General features: G+C 44.1%; 1 protein-coding gene across 6 annotated transcripts in view; it reads left to right on the top strand.

Moving 5' to 3' along the window:
* Positions 1-19076, top strand: part of Chd7 (chromodomain helicase DNA binding protein 7) — a 198780-nt gene that overhangs the window by 49929 nt on the left and 129775 nt on the right. For all 6 annotated transcript variants that reach the window (XM_048358974.1, XM_048358978.1, XM_048358979.1 and 3 more), the window contains one exon: positions 14272-16105. In XM_048358974.1, coding sequence (XP_048214931.1) covers positions 14444-16105 — 1662 coding nt within the window. In that variant the 5' untranslated portion in view covers positions 14272-14443. The remainder of the gene's footprint in view (positions 1-14271; positions 16106-19076) is intronic.

The following is a 19076-nucleotide window of genomic DNA, read 5'->3' on the forward strand; positions in this document are numbered from 1 at the left end:
GTGGGATTGATTGCAATTTGAAGCCACTCTGGACAGCAAATTAGTGATACTCATCATCTCAACAGGTAAAGGACATGGTGGCATGTGTCTATAGTCCCAGTTCCATGGGAAGCTTAGGTAGGAAGATTTCAGTTAAAGGCTGGCCTGGGAAAAAAAGAGTGTGGCTGGATCTGAAATTTAACTGCAACTGTGAAGGGCTGGAAGGATAGCACAAGCAGTCGAGTACCTGTGTAGGCAGCATGAGGTTATGAGTTAAACCTCTGCTGTTCTACCCTCTCCCCCGCAAGTATGAATTTCAGAATAGGAGAACGAGGCATTCTAAACTGCAAAGCCAGAGAGGCAAATCTTAAGAGAGTGGTACTTTCCATCTCTCCATGCTGCTGGTGGGAAACCAAGTGGCACCAGGCTAAGTAACTGGAGCAGCCACGGCCTGGTTAACATATTTTGCATATTTAGCATTTTCAGAATAAAGTAGGAAGTGTCTAGTCATCTGAACTGAGTGCTAATTAAGTACCAGGCACTGTGTGTGTTAAGTGCTTTATATCCATAATCTGATTTAGTCCTCTACAATTAGAGGTAGTCAGGATTAACTGTACTTTACAGATGAGCAAAGTTAGTGTTAGTTCATATTGAAATCACTTCAGAGGGAGTTCCAGGTCTTCACTGGGTTCTGCATGTTCTCTGTCGTTTTGTTCTGTTTATTCCCCCCTTTATGACAGACCCATGACCACTACCTCTTCCTTAGTTCACCAGGCCAATAGTTTTTGCTCATTTTTCTGCTCATCTTCTTACCGTGGGTCTTTCCTCTCTTGTTCTCTTGTTTGGTCCCCTTCGTTCTGTACCTTTTCTTACTACTCCTCTGGCTGGCTATCATTGCCTGCTTTTGTTTATACATTATATATGTTGTATGTATGAGCTATATATATGATGTGTGTGTGTAATTTGTATACTTATTTGTATGCAATAGGTCTTCCAGTGCCTGCAAATTGGCTGGCTTTGTTCTAAGTGCTTTACAAATACTAATGCACTTCATTCTTCTAATACCTATCTGAATAAATACTATCACTCCCCCACTTTTATACTGAGGCGCAGAGGGGACAAGGAACGTGCCCAGGGTCACATAGTTGGGATTTGAACAGAGTCCTGCTCCACTCCTCCCCTGTCCCTCCCATTTGGCAGTTCTAGGGTTTGACCTGACCTGTGCCTGCTAGGCAGGCGCTCTGTCACTTGAGGTTTGCTTCCCAGCCCCCTGTGTTTCCCGTGTTGAGTAGTTCAATACTACTTTCTCTTCAGCTTTCTGCGAATTTTAGCCAGATTTGGGGAGTGATCTCCATTATCTTGCCACTCCTCACCTTAGCACTAACTTCTGCCACCACAACTTCGTAGTAGTAATCTTCCTCACTGTCACTAATACCCTCCCTGGGGTGTCTGGTGGACACTTCTCTGCTTCTCTTTATTATTAGAGTTGTCTGCATACTTCCTTCCATGGCTTTTCCTTGATGTGTGTTTCTGTCTTGGAGGCTGACCCCTTTACCTGTCTGGTAAGTGGTGTTGGTGTTCTTCAGGAGTGTGTCCTTGTTCTTTTCTCTTGTCATTCTACGCATGTTCTGTAGCAGAACTCACCTACTCTAAGGCTGCCTTCCGTTCTTGTCCTTTCCTCCTAGCTTTCTCTCTTGAATTCCTCACTTTGGTATTATACTTCCTGTGACGGGGTCCGGTCTTAACCATTCCAGAAAAATCCTGTCTCTTCTCCTTGTATTCCAGGGAGTGGCATTAACCATCTGCTCACTCACCCAAACCAGACCCTAGTCCTTCTTCCTCCAGAGGCTGGGTCACATAGTCTGTGCTTTTCTCTCAAACATGGCTATCTCCCCTTCATACCTACTTGCTTTTCCCCAGACCTGGGAAAGCCCAGGACTTGGACAGTTCCCCCCTCTCCAGTATGTTCCCCATGTTAGTAACTGAAAGTCTTTTTAGAGTTTGGGCAATGGCTTCCAAGTGGATTGTAGGATCTTCATGCGCTGGTGTCCACTGAAGCTACCCTGAGATATTTGCAGATCCCTGAGTATGCTTGACTGTCGTTGGCCTCAAAGATGGGCATTTGTTAGTCCTTTGCTCATTCTGGCTCTTGGGGCTTAGCTCAGATAGGCTGCCTTCTATACTAGCAATTTTGCATATTTTCTTTTTGTTACCATACATTTAACCTAGGGCCTTTGGCCCATGCCAAGTACACGGTCTACCACTATACTACCAGCTCCTGCCTGTGAGTTTTCTATCATGATGCAAAAGTTCTGTATTTGCTTCTCCCGATTTGGTAACAGTAGCCACATATGATTGTTAAACTCTCTTTTTTGGTCAGTCGTGGGCACTGAACTCAGAGCATCATGCTTGCTAGGCAGACACTCTACCACTTAAACATACCTCCAGTCAACTTTTTCATTAGCTCATTCATTTTGTATAAGGGTGTGGCTGGGCTTTGATCCTCCTTCTTATGCTTTCCCATGTTGGGGCTGACAAGGTGGATAACCACTGCATTCAGCCTTTGTGCTTCCTTCCTAGCTGGGTGCCACTGCTCCCAGCTGGTGTTTTGAGAACTTTTTTCTCAAGCAGCCTTGAACCAGGGTCCTCTGATCTCTCTCCCAAGTAGGTAGGATTACAGTCAGGAGCCACCACGCCCAGCTAAACCCTTGCATACAGCTAATGGGACAAGTGAACCGAACTTTTAAACATTTATTCAATTGTAATTGACTTAAATGTAACCAGCCACATAATTTTAAAGGCAACTGCACTGGGCAGCCCAGACAGCCTTGGGTAATTCTGCTCTTAGCTTTATCAAACCACTGCTGGAAGTCCAAGAATGACAAAATAATTCATAGTATTTGAAGGTCAACTATTTCACAAGAAAACTAACTCAGGAACACAGACTTCACTTAGAAGATCTAAGGATACTAACTGCAAAAAAATCATTTTACTAAAGAAATATTTTGATTTACCAAGAACTGGTTAGTTTCATGACTACTTTGTTTTATACTGGATTATATCAGAAACACTTAAGCTATGAAATGAAGGAACTTGGCATACTCTGTGATCAAATAACATTGTAGTTTTTCCAGTGATAGTTGATGCTAGAGTGTTATTAATAATAAAGATGACTGGGCTTAAGATTGTTGAGAAAACAGTTGTAGACAACTTTGGACTTTCTGGAGAAAAAGTGTTAAAATGTTACAAATGTTAAGGAGCTCCATTCTTGTCTTTCTGGAGTGCAGTCAGCTTGTAGGTGGAAGGTAAAGCAGGAAGGAGATGGCTGGATTTTTTGGCGCTGTTGATGGGAAATGCCCCGGGCCATGTTACCCTGAAGGACTGAGCAGGTGGGAAAGGTGACTTAGTCAGCAAGGTGACCAAGTGTGCTAGCTGTGCTCTGCCCTGCTGTGCTGTTTTTTTAGTGGAGAGGTGGAAGAAGTTTTGATGCTTCTCCCCAGTCCAAGCTTCTCTCTTCCCTTTTGTGAATAAAGTCTTAAGGTGCCAGAGCAGCTATTGCGTCTTCCTTCATTTGGGGCTGGAGATTCCATCAGTGCTTCCCAGTCACTGCGTGTGGCAGTGAGAGTACACAGTGATAGACGGACACAACATGCAGGGCTCTCCTTGGTGGGGACCCTGGGCATATTTATTGACATGGCTCGTATTGAAGGTGATACCAAAATATAGCCCATATTCACAGAACGTTGATAACAGCAGACAAATGAAAATGCTTCTGCTAAAAGTAAAAACCAACGAATTTTACATTCATTTTTCAAAAGCTCCCTCTTTGATAGGTCAACAAACTATTCAGTGTGTATGCCGCCAGTAACGGTTGTGTAGATAGTGACGATCCAGGAATTTTAAGTCCAGAGTGGTATTTAAGAACTCTTACCAGGAGCTATTGTGCTACATTCGGTGGCAGAGTTTAGTGCTGGAACACTGGTAGCTGAATGTGCTCCAGACAGGGGCCCGAGTAGCTGAGGCCGTCATACGCAAGCATACAGCAAAAACAGAAGCTTCGGGGTTGGGAAGGTGGCTTAGGGGTAGAGTGCTTGCCTAGCATGCACAAAGCCCTGGGTTCGATTCCTCAGCACCACATAAACAGAAAAAGCCGGAAGTGGCTGGCACTGTGGCTCAAGAGGTAGAGTGCTAGCTTTGAGCAACAATGTTCAGGGACAGTGCTGATCTCCGAGTTCAAGCCCTAGGATTGCTGCACATGTGAGCGAGAGCGGTCTCTCTCTCCCTCCTCTCCTTTTCTCCCCACCCCCCCCCCAGAGAATATATTGTAGTTTGTAAAATCAGATTTAGCTTATGACTTCATTCATTTAGCATATTATGAAAGCTGTTTCATGAGGTTAGCTGTCCCTGGAGCACACATGCTTTGTGGAAGGAAACGTGGATGGTTGATGTGGAATTAGGAGAGAGGCCGGTTTAGGGCTGAGCCTTCACTGTAGGAGTAGGAAAACAAAAGTTAAATTTAGGGGAGTTTGTGGGTAAAGCCTTTCTTTTATCGTATGGTAACGTGAGTGAAAACATTGAATTGGCCAAGAGAACATCGATGTGTTTAGCTGCATGAGATTGGCAGTTTTGATTATGATGACATTGTAGAATCTATTTGTATTTATGGCAAATATGGGAAGAGAAAAATATTTCCCAACTATGCTAAATGTTCAAGTGATTATGAGAACATATGTATGAAACTCATCTATATACATGTATATACATATAATATATCCCACATATTATATATATCAACCTCAATTCTGTCTTATTTGCTAAACATAATTTATTTGAAATAGCAATTGCACATTCCTTTTTCAATGGAAAATAATGAGTCTGTTCTTTTTGTTAGAATATACACACGCGATGTGAAGGGAGCCTTATCTGTCATGAATAAGCATGCACAAAGATAGGCAAATGCCACAGGACACCAAGGACAGGGTTCACGAAGCAGGCCGGAGGGCTAAGACCCATGGATGCCAGCCAGATGTCTGTTGTATGCCATAGTTCATGCAAAAGAGAAATAAACAAGAATAGTAGATTAAAGATTGCCAGCACATTAGCAATCAACATAACAATGCACAGCCAGGCAGGTTGAGGAGATCTTTGGAATCTCCTCTGTGATTAAGTCTAATAGAAATTATAGACAAAAGAAATAGCCAGGTCACATAGCTAGTGTCAACTGCGGACAGTACACCAGGGGCATGACTCCTACAAGAGCAGTTGGCTGTGCACTGTTCAGTCCCTTAGCCTTGTGTCCTTGTCCTTCTTGGGTCCCTTGGCAGAGGGTGGCCTTGACGTAGCTCCTTCCTTGCATTTTCCTCTCACTTGATGTTTGTGTTTGTGTGTCTGTGTCTATGTCTGGAAATAAGTCTTAACAGCCAATGTGGCATTTACTAATGTGAGTTTCTCTTTTCTTTTTGAAAACTAAGCTAACAAACATGATGTCATTGGCCTTTAAATATCAACTTAGATTTGTTTATTTACAATATTCCAGGATGTTTTCCATCTTAAGATGAATGTTAGCGATCAGGAAAATTGGTAAAGCTTCTATTAGTCTTCCATCAGTCTGTGCTTTAAATGTGTGCCTGATGAGTTGAAATGTCCCCCTCCCCCCATTTATTTGTTTTTGTCAGTCATGGGGCTTGAACTCTGGGCCTGGACAAGAGCTGCTCTACTTCACTTCCCAATGGCTTATTGGAGATAAGAGTCTCACGGACTTTCTTGCCAGGACGGTTTTGAAACTGTGATCCTCAGATCTCAGCCTCCTGAGTACCTAGGACTACAGGCGTGAGCTACTGGTGCCCGGCTTGAAATATACCTCTTAATTCCTTAAATGTTTTTCCGTTTTTTTTTTTTTGGCCAGTCCTGGGCCTTGGACTCAGGGCCTGAGCACTGTCCCTGGCTTCTTCCCGCTCAAGGCTAGCACTCTGCCACGTGAGCCACAGCGCCGCTTCTGGCCGTTTTTTCTGTATATGTGGTGCTGGGGAATCGAACCTAGGGCCTCGTGTATCCGAGGCAGGCACTCTTGCCACTAGGCTATATCCCCAGCCCCAATGTTTTTCCGTTTACAGAATGAACCTGTCTTTTTATTTGCTTTTCCCCTCATGTATTACATTCAGAATTATTTAAGATAACATAAAGAAGTTGTAGAATGGACACAAGTTTTTTTTTTTTTTTTTTTGGCCAGTCCTAGGCCGTGAACTCAGGGCCTGAGCACTGTCCCTGGCTTCTTTTTGCTCAAGGCTAGCACTCTGCCACTTGAGCCACAGCGCCACTTCTGGCCATTTTCTGTATATGTGGTGCTGAGGAATCGAACCCAGGGCCTCATGTATACGAGGCAAGCACTCTTGCCACTAGGCCATATCCCCAGCCCCTGGACACAAGTTTTATATGGACACATTTTATCTGTGTACAGAATTGGCATAAATAGGTGTGTATTTAGCATGGCATATATATTCCTAGAGATCAGTGCTTGTTGATCCTCATTTCTCTTCTTCCCTACAGTGTTGACTGTTGCTGGTGTTACTGCAATGGGCGTCTACCTATTATGAAGTCATGTTAAGTTGCACATGCGATAAAGACTATGCTAGAGAATCTGTAGACAGTAGTTCAGCCCCATCTGGACTGGCTGATTTCTCGGTAGTCTTAGAGCAGTTAGTTTAAGGGAGTGACATTTGAAGGCTGACTTGCAAAGAATAAAGGCTTTTCTCTGAAAGACTGTTCTTGTGCAAATCTTGGGTGTGAGGCAATGCGTCTTTTACTATGTAGAAAAAGAGTTTGTTCTGCAGATAGTGTTGTTAGGTGTTTCATTAATTTCCTTGAACCACCAGCCCCAGCACTAAATGTAGGGAAAAACCTTCATCTGAAAGGCAATTTAGAATATCCAGACTCCTCAGTTATGTAGAAATAACTGAAAGATTTCTGCAAGAAACCTGTGAAATAGTATGTTGTGTAACATAGCTTTAGATATTGATAGTAACTGAAATTTTTTGCTTTGCAAAAATGACATATTATCAGAAAATAAATGATCTTTAGATGTCTGCTCTTTATAAACTGTTATAGACAAAAATTGTCATTAAGAGATACTCATTGTTTGGATGAAGACAGTGTTGTTTCTTTGTCAGTCACAAAAACCAAGAGGACCTTTTAGTTCTTTGAGAGAAGTTTGAGATGTTCTGACCCGAGAACAGGACTTTTCAACTTCCAAATGCAATGGGGGGATGTAGAAAAAGGCAGATTGGAGGGTTGGAGGACTGAGACTCTGCCTTTCGTAGCCACCCGTGGTGTTGTCCTAGGATCCCACCCCAGTTCTAATGGCCCGGCTCTAGTCTCCAGGGGGAGGGGCAGAGAAACAGGCAAGTGCATGAGTGTGCCTGGTGCTTTGGCTGCTCTTGCCTGTGGTGGGGGGAGGGCTGAGGACAGGAAGCATCTCCAGATAGGACAAAAAATGAGATCAGGCTGTGCAGTCAGGGAAGGAGGCAGAACAGGCCACACCAGGATGTGAAAGCAAGGCAGGGGGACAGTAGGTCAACTCCTAGGGTTTGCCGTGGCGATAGTGAGTGTTGCGGGAGGCAGAGGAAGGGAGTCTGGAGATTGAGAGTGGAGGGCTCCGTGGAGGTGTGATTACAAAGTGCCTTAGCCTCATTGGGGCATTTGGCCTGTGTCCTGAAAGTTGTGGAAGGAAGTCCTGTAAGGACTTCCTAGGGGTGAGGCATGGTGTGGTCTGTTTCAGAGAATTGTTTCATCCGCACTGAAGGCTTGATACCACCTGAAATAAAATGAGTGGGGAAGAGGAGGCAGACCTGTGAGGCTTTTAGGAGTCAGAACAAGCAGGCTGGGTAACAGTGAGGAACATTTATTTGCTAGTAAATAAGTAACTGCAGGAGGATGGGATAGCATCTGTTGTGCTCAGTGCTGTATATCAAGTGTCAGTCAGATGCCTTCCTTCTTCAGAGTAGGCACTCATTCAGAACAATGGCAGGGAGAATTGTGTGTTACTTCCCGTTCGGCTAGCTTGAAGGGAGGATGGACATACTACTGGATGGAACACTGGCATAGTGGCAGTGTACAATATCAATCCAGATTGCAGTTTTCTCTGCTGAAATTGTGTGCTCTTTAATCAGTAGCACAAAATCAGAGGTTGTGTAGTGATATGGACGAAGCTGTGTTGCAAAACGTGTTTCTTTTAGGGTGTAAATCTAATTTTTGTTATTATTAGTGGTATGGTGGGGGGGCAAGGACAGGTCTTACTTACTAATAAGTAGGTTTTCTTCCACTAAGGTACGCTCCCAAGCCAGGTTTTTTTTTTTTTTTTGGCCAGTCCTGGGCCTTGGACTCAGGGCCTGAGCACTGTCCCTGGCTTCTTTTTGCTCAAGGCTAGCACTCTACCACTTGAGCCACAGCGCCACCTCTGGCCATTTTCTATATATGTGGTGCTGAGGAGTCAAACCCAAGGCTTCATGTATAGGAGGCTAGCACTTTACCACTAGGCCATATTCCCAGCCCCCAGGTTTTTTTTTTTTTTTAAATTAATTAGTTTTAAAATGTTTTGGTGGAACTGAGGTTTGAACTCAGAGCTTTGTGCTTGCTTGGCCAGTCCTTTACTACTTGAGCTATGCCTCCTTCCCTTATTGCTCCGGTTGTTGTTGTTTTTCCTAGGCTTGCCTAGACCAAGTTCCTTCTATTTTCGTGTTTCCCACCGTAGTAGAATGAAAAGCACATACCACCATGCCTTGCTTTTTCTGTTGAGATGGGATCTTGTAACTTGTTTGACGTATACAAGCCTGTAGTTCCTGGATCTCAGCTTCCCTTGTAACTAGGATGTTAGGCTGGTGTCCCTGTCCCCATCCGTCTATTGGTATATATTGTGAAGTAGAAATCTATATTGGAAGAAAGAGGAGAAAACCTACAGTTTGGAAGCATAAGTAGCATGAAGCATGCTATGTGGAAAGAATGTCGTATTTTCATCACGAAGAATAATAGGGACATTAAAAAGAACACGAATCTCTGAATACGAAGAAATAGTTTTTATGAAAGTGGATTCCTACTATTTAATTATGGGATTTTTCTACAAAAATGACCCAAGAAGAAATATATAACACTGTACACATTCTGTAAATGTATATATATATATCATATTATTTCAATAGTTGTCCATAGATTTGTTTGCAATGATGGAAATGATCTTTGTACATGCTGCCTAGTAAGTAGTTGGCAACTGCCGGCATAGACATCACCACCACAGTGTCGTCACTGCTGAAGCAGACAGGACTGGTGAGGGAGAAAGTGCGGCTTGCGCGAAGGGTTCTGGAAGGCCATCCTTAGGTCTAGGAGATAGAGCTGGTGGAACTCACTTGTGTTGAACTGATGATCTGATTTTGGTAACCTGCTTGTGTTTTCTGATCTGAGTAGTTGTTGGATAGATGCCTTTTCCAGTAGCAAGCAGGTGTCCTGCTGGACTTTGTCCTTTCTCCATTGGCTGTTGGAGGCTTGTTTGGGACTGGGAGATTGCTTGCTGTCTAAAAGATTCATAATCTGGCTGTGATAGGACTTTCAGCCATGAATGGACCTTAGCCGTGGGAGCCCTTTGTTTAGTGTGTTCTCTGTCAGCAGTGGGTCCATTCCATGTCTCCACGATTCTTCCCTTGGGTGATTGAGAGGTCTCTTCATGGACTGTGCTGAAGGTGGTGGTGATGTGCTGTTTTCCTAGTTGCTAGATAGTCCCGAGAAATTCTGACACTGCTCCAGTTTGCACTGCAGAATCCTTGCAACAATTATCTTCTATGTCTCAGAATTTTTGGAGGTGAGTGAGAAGGATTTTAAAGAAAACCTGTCAACCTACATAGCAGCACACTGATCTTCAGCATGCAATAAATAGCAAATCTCTATGACTCCATACTTGTAAATTGGATAAATGTTGAAGTTTGCTTGAGATGGCAGTTGCTTATAGAATTGGGGAAAAGTAGCCAAGCTGTAGGAAATAGTTTATATTTGAAAGGTGTTTTGAATTTACCTATCTCCTTAGCAAACTTCCAGTCTATACTTGTGACATAAAATATTTCTGCCACTATGGTACTAAATTAAAGCTTGGCTACACAAGTGCTTTCAGACTAACAGAGTAGTGAGGAATTGTTTTACATTTTAGAAGGTCAGAAATAAACTGTACTAAGTATATATATATTTATATATCAAATATGTAATAAATAATAAAATGATCCCACAGGTTTATGCATATTTAAAAGTTTTTACATTATTATTATAAAATGGTGTACAGAGGAATTTCAGTTACATTAGTCAGGTAGAGAGTACATTTCTTTTTGGACAATGTCATCCCTTACACATAATTTTTAAAATCTATTTTATTGCTTATTTCTTTCATCTTATTTACCCCATTGCTTGCTTGCTTGCTGCGCTCTCCTTCCTTCCTTCCTTCCTTCCTTCCTTCCTTCCTTCCTTCCTTCCTTCCTTCCTTCCCTCCTTCCCTCCCTCCCTCCCTCCCTCCCTCCCTCCCTCCCTCCCTCCCTCCCTCCCTCCCTCCCTCCCTCCCGTGCTGAGGATGGAAATCAGGGCCTTGGAGCTGCTGCCGCCCCTTCCCCCACCTTCCACACCGATTCTTTGTGTGCTGTTCATTTTTCCGTATTTGCCTTTCTGTGTGCCTGTTCTGGGACTTGCTCTCAGTGCCTAGGTGCTGTTCCTGAGCTTTCTCGCTCAAGGCTAGCACTCTACGTCTTGAGTCTCAGCACCACTTCCTGCCTTTTCTGTTTATGTGTTACTGAGGAATTGAACCCAGGGTTTCATGCATGCTAGGTAAGCACTCTATCACTAAGCCACCTTCCCAGCCCTGTCTTACTCTTTTTTATTCATTTGGGGGAGTTGTTTAGTATATTCTGTGCAAGATGTTGAAGACAACTTTAGTCTCCAAGAGGGTTTTCATTTGTTGAGTGAAATTAAAATGTCTCCATCATCTTTACCAGCTTGGCAGTATGTGTAGTTAATTGGTTTCATGGTGTGTCGCTGAAGTGTTGACTGCTCTATCCACTTATTGTGCCCCAAACCCACATGCCCTGTGATCGTTCTTGAGTTCACATCTCATGCTTCATATACTGGCTAAAATGGAAATTATAATTTTTACTTTTTGGCTACTTTTGAATGTAGCTACAAGGCAATGTGAAACTGTATGAATCTCAAGATGGTGCATTGAACGCTGCTCATCTGGGCATCAGATATGTAGGCACTGAATGTGGAGGGAGAAATTTCAAAATAGAGTTTTAATTAAGTGTCTTTTTGTTGTTGTTGGTCATAGGGCTTGAAGTCAGGCCTGGGTGCCATCCCTGAGCTCTTTTTGCTCAAGGCCAGCACTCTACCATGTTGAGCCATAGCTCTTTTTCCAGTTTTCGTGTGGTTAGTTGGAGATAAGGGTCTTGTGGACTTTCCTAGCCATGCTGGCTTTGAACCTTGATCCTCAGCTCTCAGTCTCCTGAATAGCTAGGATTACAGGCCACCAGCCTGTGAACCACCAGCACCCAGCTTTAAATAAATACCTTATAGAAAGAAAAGTCATATGTTGCAGTTGTGACTTGGGAAACTGGGTATTCAGATGGCCTTGATCAAATAAAAATGGCCAAAATAACTTAATTTGATCAGCTCAAATCAGAAATATGAACTGCAGCTACCAGGATTCCTGGCATAGATGCTAGTCAGATCTGGAGGTCAGGAATGAGGCAGGAAGGCAGTGGTAGCCTAGTGTGAGCCATTGCTGAGAATAGGCAGTAATAGCCAGTCTTTGAACTTGGGCTTACGTGAGTGTGGTCACACTTGTGGGAGGGACATGCTTACTTGGTACATGCCACACTGGCATTTTTCATGCCTCAGTGAATGGACTTTTACAGGGAATTAGTTGGAAACTGAAAGGAAGAGGAGCAAAGGCAAGTGTCAGATATTTGGAGTGAGGACTGTCTGTTTCGTATCTTCCTATTCCTGTGACAACACCGTCTTTCTCCACTTGGGTAGATAGAGCCTTACGCTGTTGAAGGGGATGTTCCTTCTTCACTGCTACATCTTCTAGTTGGTCTTGTTCTGCCCTGAACCCAGTGGGGGCCTGCAGGAGTGGCGTTCTAGGAGGCCAAAGCCATCTGCCTCCTCCATGCTCCTTTCTCCTGGAGCCCCTTCAGTTAGTGGCAGTTCCTCCCATGGCACTTGGTGGACCCAAGAGAACGAAGCCATTTTCCTGTAAAGTAAGGCCTTTCAGGACATATAAGTAGACATTACTTTCCTTAAGCTAAGGTGAAAGGTTATTTGGTAAGTGGCTAGTCTGCATGGCTGATTGAAGCTATTATCAAGTCTATGCTAGTATTTATTTTCTTGAAAGTAAGAGTGAGCTTTTAGTAAATGAAGACTGACTGCTTAAGCTTTATAAGCATATATTCAATTTATAAATATTTGTTGCATTTGGCACTGGAGATTTATGCTTCTCTTTATTTTGGATTGTTGTACAGGAAAGCAGCATGTTTTTAGCAAAACAGCTTTCATGATTCTTGCCTGTCTGACCTCTGTATATGGAGAAAGTAGATCAGAAAATTCTTGGCAGTTAGTGGAGGAATGAGGAGCCCTTTGGCTTTACCTGACAGCTGTCACCTGAAAACTATAGACCTGGAGACCTTCTCAGGTGTTATGTCTGTAGTCCTGACAGTGAGCAGGAATGCTGTTTACATTTTCTGTAAGCAGACTTCCCCCTTGTTAGGAATATGTTAGAATAGAGTAAGTAGAAATGGAATATTTAATCTGACTTAACTGGTAGCTCCTCAGTAGAGTTGGTCAGTCCACTTTTCTTTCCCATATCCTTACAGAGGTGTGTCAGTAGAGTTTCGGATGGAGGTTGTTTATAGCATCATTTAGGAAACTCTACCAAAACGTACAGTCTTTTTTTCAAATAGGACAGTAGCACACAGTACTATACTTATAAAAGATAAAGACATGAATTGAATTCCACAGATGTTTAAGATTTCAGGCATTTTTCTTATGTGAACTAGTTCTTTATTTGGCTGTTGATTCAATTAGCACGCAGCAAAAACACTTCCTGTGTTGATTGTGGAAGCATTCTTTAAGCTGGTCATTCTGATCGGACACCAACTCTGTTAGGGAGTGTGAAAATGTGGAACATTCGCGTGTACGATGTGTCACAGTCACGAGCAGATAGGATGCTGACATGCTCTTGCTCGCCTCTCTTTCCACCTGCTCTGCCTGCCTTGTCCTACTCAGGCTTCAGCTGGTGGGGAGGCCTGCTTGGATAGTTTGAACTTTATTTTGTTAAAATAACTTTTCAGTTTTCATTAGCTCTAGGGACAGCTCTCTTTCTTCCAACAAGAGTAAGTCCTCTGCCAAGTGTCCTTCCAGGTCGGGTCCGGCCCAGTCAGTCACCAGAGCCCAGCATGCGTGCCTGTTGGTGAATAATGAGGCTGGAAGTTGGGCCCGTCTGCCATCAGCACAGATCGGCAGTGTTGTGGGCCCAGAGCCATGAGCGAAATTGGTCCTCTTGGAGAATGAATGCTTTTCTTGTAGTCTCTTTCTGAATCTTGTATATTCCTGCCATTAAGCATAATGAAATTATGAATTTATTATACCGTCCTCGAGCTTGCTTTTCAGCATCATTATGAGCGCTTTCTTGTTAGATGCCTCCGTTGCCATTACACAGTTCTATGTAGGCTGTAAATATCTAATTTGTACGAAATGACTGATTTTGGTATTTGTATAATCCTCTAGTCAATTTAAGTTGAGCTTTTCACAGTCCCCGATGCTGCTGCTCATCTGATTGCACTGCTCCGGGGAATAAGGTTAGGGCGGCTGTTGGTAACCCGAGCCTTTCCAGGGCTTCAGTTCAGCAGATGGGCTGCTCGGCTACATTCATACATCTGTTTGCCTGCCGTGGCAGCTGCTGCTGCTTCACGTTGTGTTCTTTTGTTCTGTTCCATCCAAGAATGGAACGGTAGGAAGTGTAGTGAATGGATTAATTTAAGGTTAAGGTTAGTGTTTTGCTTGCTTTCTAAGTAACCGATCATAATACTGCTTCTAGTAGAAGCTAATGAGTTTTTCTTAAAGTGAACTAGATTTATAAAATACAGCCCAGCAAGGGGGCTAGATTAGTATTGTTGATGGAAACCAAATCAAATGCATAAAATACTGGCAGACTTACCATTCGTTCCTAATACTTTGTTTTCTTCCTTCTTTCTCTCCTTACCACCCTCTCCCTTCTAGGACCGACATCCACACTTTGCCTGACACTGCAGGATCCAAGAGAATTAAGGAAATATGGAATGACATGAAGAAGATTAGTGAAGGATTATAGGCTTTGAGGACACACACCTCAGTGAAGTGAAGCACAGACACGCTCCCCAAGCTGTGGTTTGGAAGAGCCGCGCACTGGAAGATGGCAGATCCAGGAATGATGAGTCTTTTTGGTGAGGATGGGAATATCTTCAGCGAAGGCCTCGAGGGCCTTGGAGAATGTGGATACCCTGAAAACCCAGTGAATCCCATGGGTCAGCAGATGCCGATAGACCAAGGCTTCGCCTCGTTACAGCCCTCCCTCCATCATCCTTCCCCGAATCAGAATCAAACCAAGTTGACCCATTTCGATCACTATAATCAGTATGAACAGAAGATGCACCTGATGGATCAGCCTAACAGAATGATGGGCAATGCCCCTGGGAATGGACTGGCATCTCCACACTCGCAGTATCACACCCCCCCTGTCCCCCAGGTGCCCCACGGGGGCAGTGGGGGTGGCCAGATGGGGGTCTACCCCGGCATGCAGAATGAAAGGCACGGCCAGTCTTTTGTGGACAGTGGCTCCATGTGGGGGCCCCGGGCTGTTCAGGTCCCGGACCAGATCCGAGCTCCCTACCAGCAGCAGCAGCCCCAGCCCCAGCCGCCCCAGCCAGCTCCATCGGGGCCGCCGGCGCAGGGCCACCCGCAGCACATGCAGCAGATGGGCAGCTATATGGCACGCGGGGACTTCTCCATGCAGCAGCACGGCCAGCCGCAGCAGAGGATGAGCCAGTTTTCCCAAGGTCAAGAGGGCCTCAATCAGGGCAATCCTTTCATTGCCACCTCAGGACCTGGCCACTTGTCCCACGTGCCCCCACAGAGTCCCAGCATGGCCCCCTCCTTGCGTCACTCGGTGCAACAGTTCCATCACCACCCCCCTACTGCTCTCCACGGAGAATCTGTGGCCCACAGCCCCCGGTTCTCCCCGAATCCTCCTCAACAAGGGGCTGTTAGGCCACAAACCCTTACCTTTAGCTCTCGGAGCCAGACAGTCCCCTCTCCTACTATAAACAACTCAGGGCAGTATTCTCGATATCCTTACAGTAACCTAAATCAGGGATTAGTTAACAATACAGGGATGAATCAAAATTTAGGCCTTACAAATAATACCCCAATGAATCAGTCCGTACCAAGATACCCCAACGCTGTAGGATTCCCATCAAGCAGTAGCCAAGGACTAATGCACCAGCAGCCCATCCACCCCAGCGGCTCACTTAACCAAATGAACACACAAACTATGCACCCTTCACAGCCTCAGGGAACTTACGCCTCTCCACCTCCCATGTCACCCATGAAAGCAATGAGTAATCCAGCGGGCACACCTCCTCCACAAGGCAGACCCGGAAGCGCTGGGATGCCAATGGATGTTGGCAGTTATCCAAGCATGCCCCACCCTCAGCCACCTCACCAGCCCCCCGGTGCCATGGGAATTGGACAGAGGAATATGGGCCCCAGAAACATGCAGCAGTCTCGTCCATTTATGGGCATGTCCTCAGCACCAAGGGAGTTGACGGGACACATGAGACCAAATGGGTGTCCTGGTGTTGGCCTTGCAGATCCCCAAGCCATCCAGGAACGGCTGATGCCTGGCCAGCAACACCCTGGCCAGCAGCCATCTTTTCAGCAGTTGCCAACCTGTCCTCCACTGCAGACCCACCCGGGCTTGCACCACCAGTCTTCTCCTCCACACCCGCATCACCAGCCGTGGGCACAGCTCCACCCATCACCCCAGAACACCCCGCAGAAAGTGCCTGTGCATCAGGTAAGGGGGCCACAGAGCCTTCCTGCATGACAGCGTCAAATTTAACCCGGGCACCTTGTCGAATGGAATTTTCCTTTAAACTGTGGGGAAAGCTCTTTCATTACGAGCATTTCAGTTTTTATCTTGTAAGCTTCCTCAGAATCTCAGTTTCTTCTTCTACTACTCCCTGAATTTACTCACCTTTCCTCCCTTTCTTTCCCTCCCTCCCACCATCCCTCCCTCTTTCTTTGCCTCCTTCTCTCCATTCCCTCCCTCCTTCCCTCCCTCCACTCCAGGATATGCTAAGGATACAGATGTTTTGATAACTGAGACCGAGTCCCTGCCAGTAGGGAACCGTGGACAATGGATCCTCATCAAATACATGTTTTTGTTTCCTTCTCTTCTTTGCTCACTTTTGCTTCCTTTTTCTCTTTTAAGGAATACACTGAAACTGGGTTTCCAGCAAAGTTTTATGTATTTGTTGTAGGCTCCTCCATCTTCTTTTTGTGATTATTTTCTTAGGAAGCTATAAATATATTCTTATAATATTTATTTTGCCAACTTGAGTGTCAATATGAATTGAAGTTGTGACTGTAGGACAACACAGTAAGTGTTGTCTCAGAGATGTGGATATTTAGCTCCAAAATAGTACTCTTCCTGTCTTGGGAGCGGAGAGCTTTAAAAATTATCTTTCACAGTTTATAAGATAAGAGATTTTTTTTTTTGAACTGTAGCATTCACAAAGACATCACTTTGCTGTAAATTTTGGTGACTATCCTTGACCTGTGGAAAAGACACGAATACCCATATGTTCCGATATTCTGAGTCCTCCCATTCCCCAATATATTGCAGAACGGATTCAAACGCTATATTTTGGAGGGCACCGTAGGTTTTGGAGCTATAAAGCATAGTGCTTGTTCTTGAAGAACTTATGTCAGTTTGGGAAAACCTGACCTCTTTTTGTGAAAACATAACATGAAAGACAATCATGAAACATGTGTTTGGAGAGAGGAGCTAGCAGTGGGTGAGAGTGCTTGAAATTTGACTGGGACTCTCCCTGGAGAAGTGATCTTGAAGAATTTCCTTTGGGTGATTTGAGTGGTTTCCTGAACACGGGCCGCTGGAGTGGCCAGGAAACAAAGCCATTTTAACATCTCTGTGGAATTTAGGCTGCAGCCTGGGTCGGGCTAAGAGAGTAGAGGTTAGGAAGGCACCTGAAAGCTCAGGCCTGAAGCTGCTCTCGGTGTTCAGGCACACTTAGTGATTATCAGAAGAGCTCTGAAATCAAGGCCAGCCCAGTGCCATAGGAAAGAGAATGAGCCGCTTGCAGAGAATACTCTTGCTCCCTGGAAAAGTTTTGCTAAGTAAAGAAGGAATCTTTTTACAGTGGTAGTTTCTTAGACTTCCAAGCAGTCTGTAGGAGACAGCTGGGAAATGGTTGTAGTCAGATCCCTAGGGGAGAATTGCTGCTCCCTGAGTTTCAGGAGCCCGGGCATTTCTGAGGATGGGTGGTACACTAGCATTGAGCACTGAGCACTGGAAGGCCCCGTGTCCTGTGGTAGAGGAGGTCTCCAATGTCTCTTTATTAGAGACAATGTTGTAACGTTGAAGGGATGTAGACAAAGGCATTTGCAGTGTTTTTGTTATAAATGCAGTCATGTCTGGTGTTTTTGCTTATGGTATTTGCTTTCTTATTTTTGTTGTTACTGGGGTTTGAACTCAGAGCTTCATGCTTGTGCTCTAGTACTTGAGCCATGCCTCCATCCCTGTTTTGTTGTTTTTTTTTTTTTACTGGTTATTTTTAGATATTGTCTAGAGAATTTTTCTGCCCAAGGTGTCCTCAAACTGTGATCTTGCTGATTTCAGTCTCCTGTGCAGCTAGGATTACAGCTGTGAACCACCTGTGCCAGGCACTGTTTGCTTTCTTGTTTGTGTTTAACTTTGTATCCTCTTCAGACATTGAAGCAGTGAGTCTTGAAAAAAAAAAATAGTGGAAGGTTGTAACTTCTGGGGAAGAGTATAGACTTTAACCTGTTCTCTGACTACCTTAGTGATCTTGGGCAAGTGATTTAGTTAACAGGAACAACGGTAGCTATCCCAAAGCATGTTGAGATTGAGTAGGGTGCTATATTCTGAGTCACTGATAACTGTTTATGGTATATGTATGTTAATTCCGTAGCTTTTAATTTCTAATCTCCTACAGCTCAAAGCCTTGTTTTATAATTGTTATTGCACAATGCAGATACTATGTAAAATTAATTTTATTTTTAAGAAACAGGTTAAACATTAATTACAAAATACTAAATTTGATTTGTGCAACTAATACTTTGCCCTCCTCCCATTTAGCCTGTGTTGCTAGGTGAGAAAGATAATGATTTAGGTAATTCAAAATAATTACGTAATAGTTCATATAATCCTAAAAATTCTTTCTACCTCCAAATGACTCATAGTGGGCCTTGACAAATATTTCTGTCTAATTATATTTTGTTTTAGAGCTACTAAATGTTTGTTTCTTTACCCTCCCTTTGGTGATACTGGAGTTTGAGCTCAGAGTTAGGCAGGTGCTACCATTTGAGCCATGCCTTCAGCCCTTTTTGCTTTAGTTATTTTTCAGATAGGACATACATACATACATACATACATACATACATACATATTTTTTTTGGCCAGTCCTGGGGCTTGGACTCAGGATCTGAGCACTGTCCCTGAGCTTCTTTTGCTCAAGTCTACCACTCTACCACTTGAGCTACAGCACCACTTCTGGCCTTTTCTGTTTATGTGGTGCTGAGGAATCGAACCTAGGGTTTTGTGCGTGCAAGGTAAGCATTCTACCACTAAGCTACATTCCCAGCCTCAGGATCTTGATTTGTGTCTGCGTGGCTTCCACAGTGATCCTTCTTCTTATGCTTCCTGGGTAGCTGGGATGACAGACATATACCAATTTGTCCAGCTTTCTGTTGGTTGAGATGGGATCTTATCTACTTTTTTTTTT

Source organism: Perognathus longimembris, chromosome 12, assembly GCF_023159225.1.
Source record: "Perognathus longimembris pacificus isolate PPM17 chromosome 12, ASM2315922v1, whole genome shotgun sequence".
Lineage (NCBI taxonomy): Eukaryota > Metazoa > Chordata > Mammalia > Rodentia > Heteromyidae > Perognathus > Perognathus longimembris.